The sequence below is a fragment of the Pleurodeles waltl genome, chromosome 1_1 (genome assembly GCF_031143425.1).
Source record: "Pleurodeles waltl isolate 20211129_DDA chromosome 1_1, aPleWal1.hap1.20221129, whole genome shotgun sequence".
Taxonomy (NCBI): domain Eukaryota; kingdom Metazoa; phylum Chordata; class Amphibia; order Caudata; family Salamandridae; genus Pleurodeles; species Pleurodeles waltl.
The window spans coordinates 183,860,685-183,881,845 of NC_090436.1; the positions used below are offsets into that span (position 1 = coordinate 183,860,685).

At 41.9% G+C, this 21,161-nt stretch overlaps 1 protein-coding gene across 1 annotated transcript in view; it reads right to left on the reverse strand.

Annotated features, from left to right (window-relative positions):
* Positions 1-21,161, reverse strand: part of CPLX4 (complexin 4) — a 214,899-nt gene that overhangs the window by 104,483 nt on the left and 89,255 nt on the right. The window contains exon 2 of the mRNA XM_069220356.1: positions 15,806-15,893. Coding sequence (XP_069076457.1) covers positions 15,806-15,893 — 88 coding nt within the window. The remainder of the gene's footprint in view (positions 1-15,805; positions 15,894-21,161) is intronic.

A 21,161-nucleotide genomic window follows, 5' to 3' on the forward strand; every position in this document is an offset into this window, starting at 1 on the left:
CATCCCTTTCCCCAGTCTCGGGACTGCTACTCCCTTGCCTGCTGTGAGTGGTTCCCATTTGGGTGCTGTGTTGTCTGGGCATTCTCCCACCCTTGTTCTCTGTTTGATGGCTGCATTTCCCTGTTTTCTTGCGCATAACTGCCCACCACATGTGCACCCCTTGGCCACACTACCGAGACTCAAGTGCCTCTGCATTTTATCCCTCAATGTGAATGGCCTGACCCACTACATTAAGCTAAAAAAAACACTCACATATATGGCATCACAGTTCCCTTACATTGCACTGCTGCAAGAGACACATCTGTCACTATTGGAATTGGAAAAACGTAGGAGGGACTGGGTAGGGAGGGTCATCAGGAGTACCATTCTAACCACTATCAGTGGAGCTGTTGATTCTGACAGATCTGCATATTTCACAAAAAAATTCAGGGTTGCCTTCCGTTTCCACAAATCCTTTCCTTTCACAGTTTTGAGAACCTGGACAAATCCCCTGGGTTGCTATGTTTTTGTGAAGTTCAGGACTCTTGGACAGACTTTGATCATAGGCACACTGTATGCCCTCAACCAGGATCGGTCACCCTTCTTCACCTCCCTGTTGTGACTCCTGATAGAGTTTGGTAATACCATAATAATAATTAGGGGGGACTGGAAAGTGGCACTGAAACATCACCTTGACTGCTCTGGCCCTCTGGATAGAGCCAGTGCTAAGGGTAGGGCAGTACAGCATGACATAATGGGAGACAGTGGGTTGCATGACCCCTGATGCTTGTCGCACCCATGAGACAGAGAATACACATTTTTATCCTGTGTGCACGGGACTTGTTCTCGGATAGATTTCTTCATCCTATCTCATTTGTACCTGGCCTCCCTGCACAACTGTGCTAAAGCAGTGGGGTGATCTCTGACCATGGTTCAGTCCTCCTGGAGCTCGCCCTTGAACATATCTCCTCTCCCTCTAACTGCTGGAGGTTAAACCTCTCCCATTAATGTACATTTGAGACCAAGCAAACATTAAGGGAGCACTTCCAAAGATATCGGAGTGACAATGAAACTTCTACATCCTCTTCACAGGTCCATTTGGCAGCAGGAAAGGTCACTTTAATGAGTAATTTGATGCTGCAAGCAAGTGTCCTGCGACACACATGCTAGGTTGGAGGGTGACAACCAGACCCTTTCTGAGGTTTACACAAGACATCACTTTGGCTCTCCTGGGTCGCTTGGATTGCACCAACTATGAATAGAATGCCCATTTCACCTCACAGGCCAAATGTTCCCTGCTTTGCCGGAAGTGGGGGCACTATGAGCAGGAAGAAAAGGCAGGTAGCCTCTGGCCATGCAGCTGCGTCAGCAAAGACCTGTTTATCGCTTAGAGGCCCCTGATGATCACAGCATGGAACAGGAATTTTTACACACCATCCACTTGCCCACCTTATCGGAGGCCGGTGGTCAGCTCCTTGAGGATGAGATTGAGGAGGATACGATATAGGAGGCTGTTGGAAATGGGGTCTCTGGTTGGCAGTCAGGTTACCCCCTGTCCAAGCAAGGACCCTCACTCTAGTCAGGGTAAAGGAGAATCACCCTCAGTTAACCCCCGCTCACCCCCTTAGTAGCTTGGCACAAGCAGGCAGGCTTAACTTCAGAGTCTAGGTGTAAAGTATTTGTACCAACACACACAGTAACTTAGTGAAAACACTACAAAATGATACAACACAAGTTTAAAAAAATAGGTAATATTTATCTAAACAAAACAAGACCAAAACGACAGAAATCCAAACTACACAAGTCAAGGTATTCATTTTAAAAGCAAAAGAGTCTTAAATCCTTTTGTAAACAGTAAAAACACTGTTAGCATTGAAAAGTACCTGTGTAGTGTCAAAATAACAAGCATGGGCGAGTGTGCATTGAAAAAAGGTAAGCGATGCAGTGATTTCTCACCCGCAAGTGAGACCGTGCGTCGTTTCTCCTTCTCCGGTCGGCGTGCATAATTTTTCCTCTAGGCAGGAGAGTGATGCATCGATCCGGGCAAGCATTCAGGTCTGGGCAGGCGTTGCCTCGGTTTTCCACACCCAGCAAGGTTTGCGTCGAAAATCAAACTGCGCTGTGTGCATTGTGATGTTACCAGCCTCCGTTAATGATGTGGTGCATCTTTTCTTCAGCCGCGTGCGTCAATCTTCCAGCTGCGCTTCAGGTGGAGTGTCGATTTCAACCGCGAAGCCGGCGGCCATCGTTTCTTCAGCCACGTCTCAGAGGTTGTGTCGGAAATGTCCCCGCACGGCGGTCTGTGCGTGGATTCTCAATCTTGGTCTGCCAGCTTCACCTTGCAAAGCCCCAAGAACTGGATAGGGCACCACTTGGCAGGGCAGGAGTCTCAGCAGAGAGTCCAGATGCTTGCAGGGGAAGTCTTTGATGGCCCTGAGACTTCAAAAACAAGAGGCAAGCTCAGGACAAGCCCTTGGAGATTTCTTCACAAGCAGAAATGCACAATAAAGTCCAGTCTTTGTCCCCTTGCACAGGCAGAAGCAGCAACTGCAGGATAGCTCCACAAAGCACAGTCACAGGCACAGGCAGGGCAGCACTTCTCCTCAGCTCTTCTCCAGGAAGAGGTTCCTCTTGATTTCCAGAAGTGATATAAAGTCTGTGTTTTTGGGTGCCATTCTTATACCCATTTTGGCCTTTAAAGTAGGCTTACTTCAAAGGAAAGTCTCTCTTGTTTGTGAAATCCTGCCTTGCCCAGGCCAGGCACAGCCTATCAGGTGTGAGTGACCACTCCTCTTCTCCCTCCTAGCACAAATGGCTCATCAGGATATGCAGGCTACACCCCACCTCCCTTTGTGTCATTGTCTAGAGAGAGGTGCAAGCATCCCAACTGTCAAACTGACCCAGACCGGGAATCCACAAACAGGCATAGTCACAGAATGGTTTAAGCAAGAAAATGCTCACTTTCTAAAAGTGGCATTTTCAAACACACAATCTTAAAATCACCTTTACTAAAAGATGTGTTTTTAAATTGTGAGCTCAAAGACCCCAAACTCAACATGTCTATCCACTCCCAAAGGGAATCTACGCTTTAATCACATTTACAGGCAGCCTCAATGTTTACCTATGAGAGGGATAGGCCTTGCAACAGTGAAAAACGAATTTGGCGGTATTTCACTGTTAGGACATATGAAACAACTTAGTATATGTCCTACCTTAACCATACACTGCACCCTGCCCATTGGGCTACCTAGGGCCTACCTTAGGGTGTCTTAAATTTAAGAAAAGGGAAGTTTTAGGCCTGCCAAGTCGAATTGGCAGGTTAAAACTGCACACACAGACACTGCAGTGGCAGGTCATAGCCATGTTTACAGAGCTACTATTGTGGGTGGCACAACCAGTGCTGCAGGCCCACTTTCATTTGATTTACAGGCCCTGGGCACCTCTAGTGCACTGTACTAGGGACTTACCAGTAAATCAAATATGCCAATCATGGAAATCCAATTCATACACATTTTATATAGGAGCACTTGCACTTTAGCCTGGATAGCAGTGGTAAAGTGCCCAGAGTAACAAAAACAGCAAAAACAAAGACCAGCACACATCAACAACCTGGGAAACAGAGCAAAAAGTTAGGGGAGACCACGCCAAGGATGCCAAGTCTAACAGAGGCCAGTGGGAGCATGTCCTATAGCAAATCCCCAGGGGATGATGGCTTCCCAGTAGAGTTTTATAAACCTAATAAACACTTAGTGGTTTCCTATCGCTACAAAATCTCCAACGAGTTAAAGGGCTCTGCCACTCTGCACCCAGATTTCAACAAAGCACTTGTTAGCCTCATCTTAAAACCTAATAAGGATCCTACTAGTTGTGCCAGCTGCCGCCACATAGTGCGTCTCACTGCAGATATGTAGGTGCTACAAGCGCCTTCTGGTAAACATCCTTTGGCATGTGTGTGATGATAGGGATGATAAGTTCCCACTGTACTTAGATGCAGAAAAGGCTTTGAATAGGGTAGAGTGGTGGTACTTATTCCGTGCACTGGACAGGGATGAGTTGGGCCCAGATTCTTGGCCAAAGTCAAGTGGCTTTACATGTCCCCCAGCCAGGTTGACTGAGGTGGCCACTTGTCTCGCGCCTTTCCCATCTGCAGGGAATGAGGCAGGGGTCAACGCTATCCCCTCTCATGTTTTCATTAGCACTGGAACTCTTGGTGGCTGCCATTCACCAGTCAGCCCTTACACAAGACATTGACAGGGGAATGCAAGATCCTGCTTTACACTGACGACATTCTGTTGATCATGAGTAATGTGGGGGCTTCTGTTCCACATCTTATATCCTTGATTAATAACTTCAGTCTTCTCGGGTGATCAACTGGACCAAGAATGAGGCGCTTCCATTGACACACTGTGACCCCAGGCACTCTCTGGCTATGTATGGCTTTACATGGAAGACAATGGGTTTTAAGTATTTATGCCTACTGATCAATAAGGGTCTGCATAATATGATGCAGGATAACATCCAACCCCTTCTAGCCTGAATGGAGCAGGAGTTTGCAGGTGTCATTATGCAGGAGAGTCCAGATGATTAAAATGGTCCCCGGTTCAATTATGTTTTCAGCATGCTGCAGCTCCAGAACTCAGTGCGATTGCTCCATTAACAGGCACAACAAGGGGCTTATTTGCAAGCCCCTTGTGTTGCACTTTTTTGACGCTGCAGCAGTGAAAACTGTCCCCTACACTGGCCACATTTACAAACTGGCCCATTGGGACAATTGCACGAGTTTTTAAAACCCTGCGCCACATTATACCTGCAGCAGGTATAATGTATACAGGGTGGGTGTTCCTACGTTAAAAGTCATGCAGAACTGACACAGTGAAACTTACTACATTTCACTGCATTGTTCTGCGACTTTGTCAAAAATGTAATACCTGCTCAGAACAAGAGTTAATCTGACACAAGGCTCTTTAACATGGGCGTCTTCCATGCACTGCTGGAGTAGTGTCATTTTTTTATGCTAGTCCAGCAATGCGTCATTTTAGTGCCACAGATGCATCAGATTTTATGATGCATCTGTGGAAACTTGCGCCACGGAGCACTGTATCATAAATACAGCACTACCATGGCGTCGTTAAGGGCTGGTGGAAGAAAACTGGTGCATCGATTCTGATGCACCACTTTCTTGTAAATGACACCCCAAGTTGTTTATCTGGGCGGGCAGGAAGATACTAGGGCAGAGGGTCTTCACCTATCAGATGTGCACAAGTACTGTCTTGCACAACATCTATCTCAGGTGGCTTGCTTTCTGGCCTCCACAGATACTCTTCCATAGTGGGCCTCCTGGGAACGGAAAGCGGTCTACGCACCAGCGTTTTTTTGGACTCTTGTTTAATGCGCAGGCTTAGAAATCCCACCACTGCCCGCTGACTTTGAGGGCTACATAGGAAATGTGTAACGAGGACAATTGACTCCTGGGAGTCCATCCACAAGGATGTGCCATTGTGGCCGAATAAGGACGTGACTACTGACCATCAGCAGTTTGCCAGGGCCATTTTGGAGGAACAGGGATTAGGACAACTGGGGACCTCTTGGAGGGCTACTTCTTTTATTGATTTGAAACGCTTAAAACAACGTTCCTACTAGCCCAATCACAGCTATGGTGTTTCTGGCAATTGCGCCACTGACTCAGGGGACTTTTTGGGGTGTGACCCTATCCACCTACCTATCTCCTCGTTACTGGACTACATTAGACTATGGGGACTTTCTAGGAGACTGTCTCTAATCTGTGTCAAATCCTTATGGACAATGTTTACTTTCAGGACATGCACAGCTCATCTAAGATTTATTGGCAGCAGAATCTGGGCACAGAATATTTAGATGAAGACTGGAGGTATTGAACTACCATGACTGCTCCCGCAAGGAGGCACGCCTGAAATACTCCTATTCCAAGATTCTCCATAACTGATACTGGATTCCATATCAACTGTGCAACGCCCAGGTACTGCCAACAGATACCTGTTGGCGCTGCTCCTTTGCTGCATGTGACTTGGGGCTCTGAAAGGGAGGCACTACTGTGGCTGGCTCTACCCCCTGGTGCAGTGCGATGGGCTTTTTTGTGGTAGGTTGTGGGGGTCCTGATGTGTGGGAACAAGGATTGAGCCGATCACGATATTGCTATGGTGGCAGGCGGATGGGACGGCACTGGATGGTTGGTAGTCCACCCTAGCATGACTGTGGTGGGTATGCTGCTTAGTGAGGTGTACTGTTTTGTGATACTGTATAAGCTCCTTCATTTATGTATTTGATTTCGTATTTTGTCTGTTTGTACTACTGCTCCTCCCAACGATTTCTGTAGTACTTTTTCTATTTTATGTGTACATAATAGGATACTGGAAGGTGCTGCCTATGAAAATTTGAAAATCTGAATAAAGAAATGTTAAAAAAAGGAGTTACTATGATGCAGGCGGTAGCGATTTAACTGTACGTCAGGTGAGTATTTGTATTTGTATTTAACTCACTGAAATTATAAACTGTGGTTCTGCTGTCATGAGCTTGGACAGTTGAGTTGCCCCGTGGAGCTGGATTGCCTCTCATGCTGTGGAGTTGCTTCTGTGTTGCTGTGTCGCCATCATGGATTCCGACGTCAGTAAGAACCGCACAGCTTTCTGGGATTCACATTCTGCATAAGGAGGTCATTAAAGTAACCTCATAAAGAGACCATACTGCGGGGTCGCAATTAATGTGAGATCATATGTCATACACTGTTCATCTGTGGTGTTCCACATTTAAGATAAGAATTGTATTATGATATTATGGCCATTGAATACTGTTTATCCATGGTGCTCCACATTTAAGGTGAGAAATAGTGCAAAATTGTGGCCAACGTTTTGAATTACAAAAAACTTACCTTTATTAACATACTCTACTAATAACATTTTTCTTACCATAGCTCAGTGTGGTGAAGGATGGCCTCTGAGTAGTCCAAATCCAGTCCTGGTGAAGTTTGTCACAAAATTAATCTACACTATATTTCAGCATGTCTACTCAGGGTTTACAAATTTATTCGCCAAAGGAATTTTCATTGAACAGTTCATGAATTGAATGGAAGGAATATATTTGAACTGGATAGCAACAGTTGAGGAAGAAAATAAATTGTCCTAAGAGCAGATAAAAAGAATATTGTTATATTTCTTGGTTCCATAAGGGTTGAAAATGTATTCTAAGGCACCTAAACAGTCAGGTCTTGTAAATGCAAATGTATTTGATGATTTTTTGCACCTAAACTCTGTATAGGCATAACTAGGGTATATATTATTTTAAGGCAATCACGATGAGAATGAAAATATAGAGGAATATGTGAACGATTTAAATGAGTTACTTCGGATTGTAGATTTGAGCATTACGGGAGGATCGTATAAGAGATCAAGTTGAAATTCATGCAAGAGATCTTAGTATTCAAGAAAAGCTTTGGGTAAATGGTGATTCAAACTTGAAGGACATTTTACCTATTGTATACAAAGCTGAGTTATCAAGTAGAAGTGCTAACGCCATTAGGAGAACGATGCAGACAAATCATACTGAAACTTCTGCTAATATTACTGTCAAGAAGGACATTATTGGGTTCAACAGCAGGAATGCAAAACTGCCTAGAGGAGATATACTTAGTGGGGGATATAGACCTAGGTGATATGGCTGTGGTAGTCAGTCATTTAGCTTATTCAAAAATGGTCCTGCTCCAAAATTGCCTTGCTGTGCTTGTGGTACTGTAGGCCATGTGATAAAGTTTGCAATATGAAGAAAATTTCACTAGTTAAGTGTGTGTTGGAAGAGTATACATCATACGATTATGACACTGGAAGTAAAAATTATACTAGGAAAGAAAGCAAAGTACCACAGGTTAAAATAACGTGCTATTTTGAACATTTCTGATGAATCCTTGTGCAAAAGAAAACCTACATGCAATTTGTCAGTTAGAGGTGTTAATATAGATGTAGTGGCTAATTCAGGCTTGCAAAATACTAAGTTAGAACATGTTTAGGTATGGCTGAGTTCTATTAAATGGTTCCCCATATGACAGTTGCTAAAAAAACAAAAATATGTTTATTTGGAGTTAAAAATGTGAATCTAATTTTGAACAGATTGAGGATTTTGTTGCAGAGCCACCAGCCCTTCGAGGATTTGATCCAAAAGCCATTTATATCATAACAATGGATGCCAGAGGGTTGGGACTGGATGCTCTGTTGATTCAGAAAGATGATGTAGCACAAGAGTGGACTGATGCTTTTGCTTTATTTTTATCTCAGAGGAAAAATATAGTTATAGAGCTTGAAGCTCTAGCGGTGGTATCAGCAATGGAACATTTTCAAACATTTCCATGAGGAAATGTGGTTGAAGGGAGGTGTGATAATAAACCTCTAATTAAACTCTTTACTTACAAAGGAGTAGTTGATGTGTCTGCCAGGCTTGCAAGATTGTCTATGTGATTACAGGATTATGTATAAAGGAAGGTTTATGTTCCAGAAAAAAGAAATGTTGTGGCTAATATTTTTTGCCCAGAATGCTAGTACAAATGGTATAATTTGAATGCTGAGAATGGGAGAATTTTCAAATTGCCTTGATTAATGTAAGTATTCTCTCTGTTATTGTGAAAGAAGACTAGGATATTGAATTTGAACGAGATAACGTTTTGGTAATGTGAAGAAGTATGTTAAGAATGGTTGGCCAAAGAAATTTACTTTGGATGATCAAACCAAATTGTTCTGGGAATTGAGGAGTGAAAAGACAGTGAAGGGTTCATACAATGGTAGAAGTGGGAGAATAATTCCACCAAGTGGATGAAGGTTGACTATTATCTACTAAGTTCATGAAGGTCATTTAGGTATAGTGAAAACTAACCAAGCAGTGAAGGATTTATATTGGAGGCCTGGTAGGGATGTAGCTACTGAATGGTTGGTAAGAGTGTGGAAATGTGCCAGAGCTCTAATTGGTTAAGAGCACAAGTATGATTTGTTTTCTAGGTCACTTATGATAAGAATTGTGAGAAAAGCTGGCATTTTTCTGGATGAGGTAGTGCCTGTTTGTTTACTGTCTAACAATTGAGTCCAATGTATGTCCAGTGACACAAAAGTGTTCTCAGAGAGTAATGGTGTGGTCCATAGTGAGATTCAACAGACTGTTAAAGGTTGTTATTCAACTAGCCAACAGAGATGAGATGATTTGGGAACACACAATTGAGTAGGACTGTATGGCTTCATAGAACTAGTATGTGTAATTTCACTGGTGTCACACCTTTTTGAGATTATGAAGGGGGTGTTTTCCAAGCTCGAAATGCAATACTGACGGTTTGTTTCATAGGAATTTGGATAAGAAGTGATCTGTAGAAAAGATGAGACAGACAATGCAGCAGGTACATGGATTGTATAAAGACTATCTTGACAAGAAATATTAGTGTGTTGTTACATGTATTGGAGTTGGTCAATTGGTGAGAGTGAAGAAACCTGGCAGAACACCCAAAGGAGTTAGCAAATTCTATGAACCTTTGAAAGTATTTATAGAAATATGAATTCATTGAATTTAGCAAATGGTGGCATTTAAGTTGCATTGCAGATTGCCACAAGGAAAGGAATGATAATGTTTCTTAATGTATGAATTCTAGATTTTTATTGGATGAAGTTTTGGTTGGTGACTTGAAGAAGAGAGACCTTGAGCAAAAACGTTTGGAAGAATCACAAGTGGATGACACTGGAAGCGTATTAGAAGATGGAAGTGTTGGAACAGAATGGGTGGATAGCAAACTTGATGAGAATAGGAGTGATGTACACGCTGAATCTCAGGATTCGGAACAGGATATTATTGTTGCTGGTCATACTCTGGAAAGGGCTGCTAAAACACATAACTAGTTAAAAGATCATCACTGTGATATGTAAATGTGCGGGTTATTGTTTCCCATTGTTATTATTAATGCCAAGATTTATTGATGCATTTTATATATATTCTATATATTTTATATATAGTAGTAGCGTGATTCATTGTTTACTTAAATCCATTCTTATTGTGACCAATAGTATAGAATCTTATAGTTTAGTTATTGTAAATTTGTTCTCTCTGTGTTTTGTTTAATTATTTTTTTTGGGGGGGTGTTAAATTAATAATATACTTAATATTAAATTCTAGATTGTAGAATGTTCTGTATTGGTATATATTGATGGGCTTTGGAATATGCCGCAGAAGAACTTGGGCAGTCCTTGAAAGGGGTGCCCCACAACAAGCAATGGTACTAAACTTCATAGAATATAAACATTAAGTCTAGGATTATAGTGTGTCCTAATCACAATGACTATCTTGAGATCAGGAGTGGAATTTCCAAAATTACAAATACAGGCCATAGGCGAATATAATCCAAAAATCACCGCAAATCTGGGTCATTACATGCAAGCAGACACAACATTATACAGAAAAAGCATAGAGGAATGAAGCTGGGACAAACTACAGAAGGGATCCGGGAACTTGTAATGTTTGTAATGTGACAGTATGAGCTTCACCTACTTTACAAAAAATAAAAAGATTATACATTATATACAACATTGTTGATGCCTATGGGGAGATAATAATTAAATCATCTGTCACACACAACACAGAAGTCGGTCCAGTGATCTGCTGTATAGCAGACTGCACTACATTCAAACAATCATCAAACAACTCTAGTTACAAGACGACTATCACCTTCCTTTCTTTCCTTTGCTGGTGGGGGTCCCCAGCTCATATGCTCAGTCCATGATAGTTGGGCTTCTGGCTGTAACCAGGGTAGAGCAAGTCTTGCTTTGCTTCCACAATGCATTATGAATGCTGGTGCCTTAGTCAAACCAGGCAAGTGAATTCTCCAGAGATCAGCTTATGGCTAGAAACCGTCTCTCCATACAGATCTTGAGGACAAGGAAGGAAGAGGAAGAAAGAAGAATAGGAGGATGGACTTCCCTTTATATTTTTCAGTGAGGAGATGCTGCTCCACATTTTACATGAACCTTTCATATTAAAATATGCTTGTGGTCATCTCAGGGTAACCCTAATGGTAGGAGCACCAAAGCTGATTGCAATTTTCAATTTATCTCTCATTCCGATGTTCACTTGGAAAAAACTGAACATCACATGGGTCGAATTTACCGGAGGAAACTGGGCTTCATTTATATGGGGACACCAGTTGGCATCATACATGGGTGCAGCTACAACACCCCAAAATACACAAATGGTTCCACAAAACTAGACCTCAATAAAGGGGTGCTGTGACAATTTTACGGTCTCAGCTATCTTAGGTCACACCAAGGGTATATTAGGGGAGAACTATATTCACAATTTAAGGGTCATTTTGCATTAAGGGCTGCAAACTCAACCAATAAGGGAAAATGCAAGGGCTTCACAGAGACAAAATATAAAATGATGGGCTGCAACAGCTGCACATTCAAGGACTAATGTCCATACAGCTGGAATGATATTGTGAATGGGTACTCATCCCACTACATCAACTACTAAAAATCTATTTGCATGTGCCTACCTGTCCCTTGGGGCAGGTTGCAGTTGGTAGAGAAAGTAGCAGCTGGAGCCTGTTAAATTTAGACTAATACCCAGCATCTCCTTCTATACACTGATTGCCAGTATGCTTTCATCTTAAGACTAATGGTTCGATTACGAGTCTGGTGGTCACAAGACCGGAAGACTTGCGGTGGCGGTTGGACCACCACATTACGACCCTAGCAGTCGGACCACCAAAAGACCGCCATCTCTGCCATGATCTTTGATCCCGACGGGATGACGGTGGTCGTGGTTGTAATCAGCCACGGTGGCGCTTAAGTCGGTGATGCCATGCTGGTTACAACCATGTTCTCCGCCAGAATTTTCATGGCAGTTAAACCGCCATGAAAAGGCTGGCGGAGAACAAGCACAAAGGGCCACAGGGGGGCCCCAGCACCCATGCAATGGTATGGGCAATGCAGGGGCCCCCCTGCCCACCACTGTCAGAAGGTGCACTGTCTGCTATGTAGACAGTGTGAATTCTAAGGATAGTAGGGAGGCCCCCTGTGCTACGGCATTGGACTCGGCTCCATGTGGAGCAGAGCCTATTGCTGCTGCATGTTTTCCACCGGGGTGACTGGCGGAAACCTTGGTTTCTGCCGGTCAGCCCAGTTGAAAACTTGTAATGGGGTCAGTGGGGAGACCGCCAGCACCGTGGCGGTCTCCTCATCTGGAGATTGGCGGTCTGGTTGTTCCAAACTCGTAATCAGACTCTAAGATTCTGTGCTTAGTCTAGAGGGTCATGTGCTATTCTTGTGCACCCTTCATGGAAAGAAAAGCCTTATACCATCCTTGTCCTCATACCTGCGCCTCTGAAAGCTACTCACAAGTTTTGTGACAAGGAGAGTTTGTCTTGCCTCTAAGTCCTTCTCTGTACAGTTGCTTCTCTGTACCGTTCACTACCTGAAGATTTGACCTCTTTAAATCCCACACTAGAGTCTGACCCTCAGCACCATCATTCAGTACCTGACAGTGGCAGAAAGTTATGGATGTACTTATTGTGTAAAAAAATACTAAACTTGCAAAATCTTTAAGTCACCAATGAGAACAACTTTTGTTGCCTGTATAGTGATTACTATGGCTAGTAATAGTGTATTATGGCTCAACACTGTACTAAAGGCTTGTAGTGCATACTAAACAGGATTATTGCCATTTCTAAACTTTTCGGTCTGGGAGGGCAGTTTGTTTTAGAGAAGGATATACATTCTTTTGAGATTGGTGAGTGATGGCACCCGGCAGTGGTAAAAGCTAAAGAGAAATGTGACCATAGTTGTTTTGTGGGGGGTTGAATTTAGCTGTGGCACACGGTCAGAGAAATAGGAGATTCTAGTTTTGTGGCCTGCTTCCTCATAGAAAACACCAGGTAGAAATATTTCAAATTCAATCTTCGCTATGTTATTTCCAGGTGCTATTTTTGTAAGTCCTTCTGAGTAAAGAGCTGAAGGATGTTTGTACCCAACAGCCAGTGGGCCTGCAAACACACTGAACTGCATTCATTTGTGTCTCCTGGATGTAAGGCTCTGAATACTAATTAATTGCATATTGCAATGGCGGCATGGCTCATCCAGTTTTCTCATCAGAATCCATAAAACACTGGTTGTGGCACTAAAATACTTTGGCTCAACCTGTTTATTTGGACCTTTCCCTTACATTGAATATGTAGTAATCTAGAAAATAGGCTAAAATAAATGCTTCATTCACCCCAAATATTTTGGAGTTTAATATAATTACAAAATACTGGTCCATCATGAATATTTAAAAAAACATTTAAATGAATTGCAGCAGTTACCATACTGCTATTGGATGTGGCTTGGTGAGAGAGCAGAACGACTGAATGCCCACATCACCAGAGCATGATAGTACAAAATGTCCTGTAATCCAGAAATGAGAATCTTGTAGATCAGAAATCACTAGAGAACACTAGGTATGAATAGACAAGTGTCCAAAAGTCCAGCATGACCAGATATCCCAAATAAGCGCTTGTTGCTTTTAAGCACTAGTCTGCAGTATATTATTTTAAAAATCATATCTCAACTTCTACGTATTGGATTTTTGTCATTTTGGTCTTTATTTATTAAATTATGCTCTGTTTTTTTAACCATTTTGTGGTGTTTTCACTGTGTTACTGCTTGAAGCGCTGCACAAGTACTTTACGCATTGCCTCTTAAGTTGAGCCTGACTGCTCTGTGTCAAGCTAGCAGAGGGTGAGCACAGGATAGTTTACAGTGTGTGGTGTTTTACACTCACTAGGATTGTGGTTCCTACTTGGACAGGGTGCATATTTTGGCCAACCAGAAACCCAATTTTTAACAGTTGGACTGGCAGCCAAAACTAATGTCCCATGATCCTAGAACAACAGGCACAGGTTTGGTCATATTCAGCCTCAATAAAGTAAAATCCATAATCACCCATATAAAGAGCCTTCATTGGCTTCTATTACAATCCAGAATCTTCTTCAAGTTAATGTGCCTCACAAACAAATGCATAAAACACCAGTCACGGTTTGCTGGAGGGAAAAGGGGCGGCGCGGGGAGGGTGGGGAAGGACCCCAAATTTCTTTTTTTCAAATAAAAGTACAATTTGCCTTTTTCCCAGTCAGCTCCGCACCATACGCTCTGCTCTGTCATTGCAGGCACAGGCTCCCAGCCTGCCCTGTGGCCAATCCTGACACCGCTCAAAGCAGCATTAGGATTAGCTGGGAGCGCCCAAGCCAGGGTGCTTCCAGGCAGGCTGGGAAACTTTGCATGCTCTCTCCAGCCGGCAACACAGTGCCGGGCTGGAGAGACCACAGTCTGCATGTATGTTTGGCCGGCCCGAGATGGCCACCCAAACTTACTTGCGCACTGAGGGGGGGGCGTCCACGTCACGCCAGTGGCCCCAGCCACTTTTATAGTAAAAACACAATAAACTCAGTTTATTATGTTTTTACTACGAAAGTTTTGCAGGTCCTGCTGCTGGCGGGGGAACGACGCTTCTCCGCCCTAGCGGAGGAGCCGCCCCTGTAAAACATTCTACCCACACCTAGCTTCTGGCAAAGATCCAGTATTACCAGTTGTCCTATCAACTCCATATTGACCAACTAAACCTCTTAATGGGTTCTAGAACCAAGTACAGGAGCAAATAAGAAAGATGGCTTTCAGCCGTTGAACCTCACCTTTGAAAAATTCTCCCTCTGGGTACCCAAAATGCTCCTAGCCAATTGCTTTTCAGGGGAATTCTAAAAACCCACCTATTCTGAGTCCCACCAATGATGCAGCTTGAAGCTGTCTACAAACAGAGACCCATCATTGTTTTTTCCTATCTATGTCTACTTACATAGACCCTGTACTTGTAACCCAGCTTACATGTCTACAAAGGAGCCTTATAATTCTGTTGCAATACGACTTTGCTTTTTTCTAGCTGCTAAGTATACTATAATTGTAACCAAGATAGCCTTATATATTTAATCCGCCATGAGGAGAGTCATATGGGCCCGCTGTCTCTCTAATCATCATTGCATCTGTAATCATATATAAACCATTGTCTCTAACAAGAGCACCTAGACTCAAATAAGTTCTCTAGTCAAAAAAATAAACATGAACATAAGATTGAAAAGCATGCAGACAAGTTTTACCCAAAATAAATATGAACTTGAGGCATTTCTTGTCTATCCAGCCTTGATACACGCCAGAGTGGGCCTCAGGCTCTGGATGAGAGGACTCTTTAAAAGACTGAAGAATGGACTTGGTTCACGTCCCCGGTGACTCTAAATACAACTGGAAAGGAATGGTGTCAAACTGGACAGTGACAACTGATTTGGTGTCTCTTATTCATGATACCTGTTTACGTATGAAGCAAACCAAGTCAGGACCTTATCCTTAACCACTTTTCATCCATAAGAATGATGAGACCTATGACCAAATGCTGTAGGGAGATCAGTTATGTCATTATCGAGATCATATAGACACATCACACGAACACCTGTCTCATTATTGAGTACCTATGAAAAAAGGGGACCTGAAACCCAGGACATTAGGAACATAGTTCAGTACACGTATATTTTACCTGGGCAATGCACGATAGGAATTGCATATCATTAACTATTACTGACATCATCAAAGAAAGTAACATTCTCGAATTCCTGTTGTTGGTGATTGTTAGCAGTGCATCAAAGGGTAAAGAGAACCTCTACTCTAGTGGTGTATCGCCTTGAAGAGATAAACACATAGCTCAGGTAGGTAAGACAACCCATCTGCATCCTTCTTTACTATCGTATGCTGTATACCTGTGGAAGTCGGTACTTCTCTCTCATGTGAACACGAAGAGTTGCTCTCTCTGCTTTCTTCTGGACAAATGTTGCATCCCGTTCCATTCTGCACGTAAAAACAGAACAAACATTACTTTAATGATGTAACCTATTTTTAAACATTCATTTTGTTTTTATTTATTTATTACCTTTTATTGATTTCTTGCAGAATCTCAAGTATACTCATGGAAAACTGCAGCAGTCATAGTTTCCCTGAATTATTTACACACATAGCATTATGCATGCAGAAGTAAAAAAGTCTACATACTGAAAAGTAACAAATGTGCATCAGCATATTTAACAGTTTTTGTTTTTCCCAAGGAAAAGTATTTTTCAAGATGAAATAACCCCTACCTCTACAATCGCACTAATTAGGGATGCTTCTATCCACTTACACTCTGGAAATACTTACTGCAGCCCTTGGCAAGAGTAAATTTGAAAATAGTTCCAGGATAGAATACTGCCTGGAAGTCCCACACAGCTTGGAGTTTAAGGGTGTTATTTTAATTGTTGCAGTGTTAGTCCCCATGTCAGAGACTTGATGACGCAAGTGTGTGAGCTCAAATAGGGGCCACGTCCCTCACTTGTTTCCATTTCTGTTATCCAAAACTCTTGATCGTGCAGCTGAAGGACACAGTGCTTTGAAGTAGCCTCGCTGCAGTAGTCATCACAGTATAAAAAAAAAAAAAATAGCTAAATAAATGTTAACCTACTGTTACACATAGGACCTTGGTGGAGATTCCACAGTACGAACCGCAAATTTGCAAAAGCAAAAATGTCACAGTAGTGTAATACGGCTATTCTACAGTTCCATATTCACAAACCACATTTGCGTGGGTAAAAATGCCACTAAACCAGATTCTGGTGCAACCCATACTGAAAGCCTCTTCACCGGTGTTTTCTCCAACTACGTTGGGAATGACGTAATAGCAGCGAATAACTGGATGATCTCAGGCACTTGATGTCATGATTTTGTTAAAATACACCCCTAGCCATAAGAATATTCAAGCTAAACTCTGGCACACTTCTATAGAATTGTAACCAACTAGAACACGCTGCCAGAGAAACATACATTAGACAAACTGAGATTCAAAGATAATAACTCTAATAAAACAATTTATCACAAACTCACTCGAAACACATATTATTGAAATACAATTATTGTCATCTAATCCCACTAATCTAACTTTCACCTTTATTAAAGGTGTAGCTACTCCTGGGGCTGACACCTCTTCTATTACGTTCACGTGATCTCTTTTAAGCCTCTAAACATTTTTTTTTTAAAACTTCGCCTCCATAGAAACCAAGAGAAAAATGCATTCACCTACTTTGTCATAGTAAAAACAAAGAACTCAAGTCAACATACCGTGAGACTCAAGAAAAGGTGCTACTTCATCGAATGTTGATTCTTCTTTCTCTCTAACAACGTCCGAAAAATACGCTTTAAAACAGAGAATTTTATTTCCTCCTCTCCCTTGGACCCATGGACTGTCCATGGTTAGGCAACTTTCAGGTGGCCTTCCACTTAAACTGACTGCTCTTTGCAGTTTCACCGGACTCGGGGACGGCCATAACTCACTGGAAGCAGGCTATAGTCACTCTAAAAACAGCCATCCCGACCCAGATACATTATCTGATTATTGCCTTGTATCGCTATTACCGTTTTCAGCAAAAACCGTGGAAAGCGTTGCCAAAGTTTCGTTGACTCAGTTTCTCGAAAACAATGATATTTTAGATCCTCATCAATCAGGCTTTCATATCTCAGGCAGAACCAAAAACTGTAGTAGTCAGTGTAGCAAATAATATTCACTGGATTTTGTGCGAAAATAGAACTGCTGCTGTCACTTTAATAGACTTTTCAAAGGCCTTTGGCATGGGGTCTCTCTCTGCGCTCAAACAAGGCCTCAAGGACATTGGTGATAAGTACCTTATTCTCAAATGGTTTATTTGGTTGCCATCGGAGCCTTATTAATCCGTGTCATTAAAACCTCTCAAAGAAATTTTTAAAAAAATGTGGGTGGAGTTCCAAGAGGTTTGGTGCTATTTCTAACGCTATTTAACATCAAGGTATCATTTTAACTGGTTTAATTCGCTCGTATGACGGTAATCTTTAGTCACATGCAGATGATACAGAAATAAGAGTGTACCTCAGCTGTGCTAACAAGCATGAATGCAAGAGTCAAAAATGGCCTTCCTATGGTCTTGGCCAGGAGGAGTGGAAATACTTTGGGTCCTAATACTGACAAGACAGGGTAGATTTATTTTTCGTAAACACATCCTACAGGTCCACAAATTGGTGGCTGAATGAACTACGACCTTCTCTTCTCGCAGAATCCACCATAACTGTAGGAGTCATATTTTACACCGATCTCAAATTCTAAACACGCACTACTAAACTGTTCACAGATTGTTTCCTCATCATGCGTATTCTTAGAGAAATTATGTAATTTCTTCCAAAATCCAGCAGCAAATCAGTGGTACCAGCACTAGTGATTTCCCATCTGGTCTACTGAAATTACCTTTATTTGGAACTTCCCTCCTACCTTATTTCCGGATTGCAGCGCATCCAAACGAGGCTGCAGATGCTTTTTGGAACTTACCAACACATTACATATATCATCTCATTTAAAGTCTCTTTATTGACTCCCTGTTAGTAAAAGGGTTTTTAAGGTCCTAGTTTTGTGTCATTCAGATTTCACCAGATTCCTTATGCTCATTATAAGCAAAATCATTAAAATATACATTGCCTCAATGATCTTGAGATCGCAACAAGCCAACATACACATCATAGTAGCTATCCTTTCTCTGTGCATAGTGAAAATGGATAGACCTTTCTGCACAAGAGCTCAGAACCAACACCAATCTTCAGTGCTTCTGTAAGCTTCCAAAATACATCTCTTGTGCACCCTTTTTGTATACCGTTGTGATTCTAGAAACATGCTATTGACAGGTTTCACTGGCAGTGCCAGGATGCCTTATAGGTAACTGCTGTACTCTATAAATTACATCAAGTCAAATTAGTGACACAACAGCCAATACATTTTTGTTAAATCTTCTAATGCATTAATTACTCTCATAATTGTCAAAAGTAAACGTTTGTAATCTTATGTCTGTTACTTGAAAAAGAAACCAACATCAGGTTTAATAAGATTATACATGTTAATGTTCATCAGGAAGAATCCCACTGAGCACTCAGATAGTGATGGCTGGTTATGGTCTTTACACACCACTAAGCACAGAGCTGAAGACATTAAGGGCCAGATGTAGGAAATTTCTGCTTTGCGACTCGCAATTTGCAAGTTTTAAAGCCGGATAGTGTCCCTGACACCATCTGCGAGTTGCAAGGGGGGTCGCAAAGGCCCACCTCATTAATATTAATGAGGTGGGTCGCAATTTGAGACCCCCTTGCGAGTCGCAGCACTCACAGGGATGGTGGCCTGCTGGAGACAGCAGACCACCATGTCGGTGACTGCTTATAAATAAAGCATTTCTTTTTTTTTTTAAATGTAGCCCGTTTTCCTTAAAGGAAAACGAGATGCATTACAAACGAAAAAATGAAACGTGTCAGTTTCATTTTTTATGAGCAGGCAGTGGTCCAGAGGACCACTGCCTGCTCTGAAAAAAATTTTTCAGGGCCATTCACAAAGCGGAAGGGGTCCCATGTGGACCCCTTCCCTTTTGCGAATTGGTTACCACCAGTGTGACACTCGTGGTAACTGCGAATTGCTTTGCGACCGCGTTCGCGGTCACAAAGCAATTCTGCATCGCGATGCGACTCGCAAATAGGAAGGGGAACACCCCTTCCTATTTGCGACTCGCATTCCCATTTTGCGAGTCGGTAACCAGGTTACCGACTCGCAAAATGGGAATGGGCATCGCGATGTGGCTTTTGCGCCTCGCAAACAGCAATTTTCGCTGTTTGCGAGGTGCAAAAGCCTTGCTACATCTGGCCCTTATTGATAAAAACTACTACGTTTATTTAGTTACTTCTATAGGTTTTAGCTAGGATTTTTAAATAGCATTCTATTTCACAGTTCAGATACACCAGAACACTCCAGGTCATTAAAAGTCTGAATTTTTTACTGATGGAAAGTGGGGGACAAATGAACACCAGAGACTCCCCAGTCCAAATTATGTCAGTCCTTACCTACATTTAGTCTGTACCCTTATATGAAAAGAGTTCAGTCATCTAAGGTCGCAATGTTTTTGCCAACAGTGTTTTTATCGCTCCACCATTAACGAGCCAATATTTTGTCCATATTCCCTATTGCTAGTGCATTGTATTTTCCCAGTCTGGAATTCCTTCAGAAATTACGTCACAATTACCACCCATTTTGTAATTAGTTCTGTTCATTCTACCCATTCCTAAAGTCTGCATTTCACCCTTTGTCACAGAATATTCAAACGGGTTGAAGAAGTAAGCATGTAAAAAAAAATATATATATTATAACATGACGTAAAATAGTATATAGTGTAAATGAGCATTTATTATGTGTATTTACTATTGTTAAATATTTTCTTATTGTAGGTGTGTTCTGACGTCATATAAACCTGAATGACAGAAATATTTTATTACGTGCCTGTATTAAAATATTTTACTACTCGCTCTGAATCATTTATTGAAATAAAGCAGTGGAGTTCTGCAACAAGGAATCTCCTCCAAATAAGTTTTTGGACAATGTGACTGAGCATTATGCCAAGTAAAATTACTTGGTTTCGGTCTAATCGATTTGTATTGAGCTTAAAAATACAAAACATTAAGATACATAGCTAAGATACGATAATAACTAATTTCCGCTGATTCATATTCATTTCTGTAAATTTATACAAAACATAAAACAGTAAGATGAAAGTATATTTTATAATAAGAAGCTGTAAAAAAAAAAAAAGAGGAAAAGAGATAACAAAAGTAAGAAGAAAATAAGAACAAGCATTTGCAATGCAACGGGCCTTGCATTTGCTTGAGTTAGCGCTATTAGTGTTGTAAACTCCTAACCGGACTTTTCTTGTCACATCAATTGAAAATAAGCAAGCCGATTCAAAGTGCCACAGCATCAGTGTGAAGCAGCACACAAAAGGAAAAAGAAGTTCGCTTGCAGTCAAACGTATTGCAATTGGCCATATAACAGGGGTGATGTCCAAGGCGGTAACTAAACCGCCTCATGGAGAGATAAACGTAAAGCATTTACCAACGTAATTAAAGGATTTTTGAAGGACAAGCACATGAACGAGTGATAGTGATAGGCGTGCGGTGGGCTTGGTTAAAAGCCCAGATACATACCAACACGTCAGAAAAGCAGCACTTGTGCGCTGCTATGCTCAACCTAAAAAATGG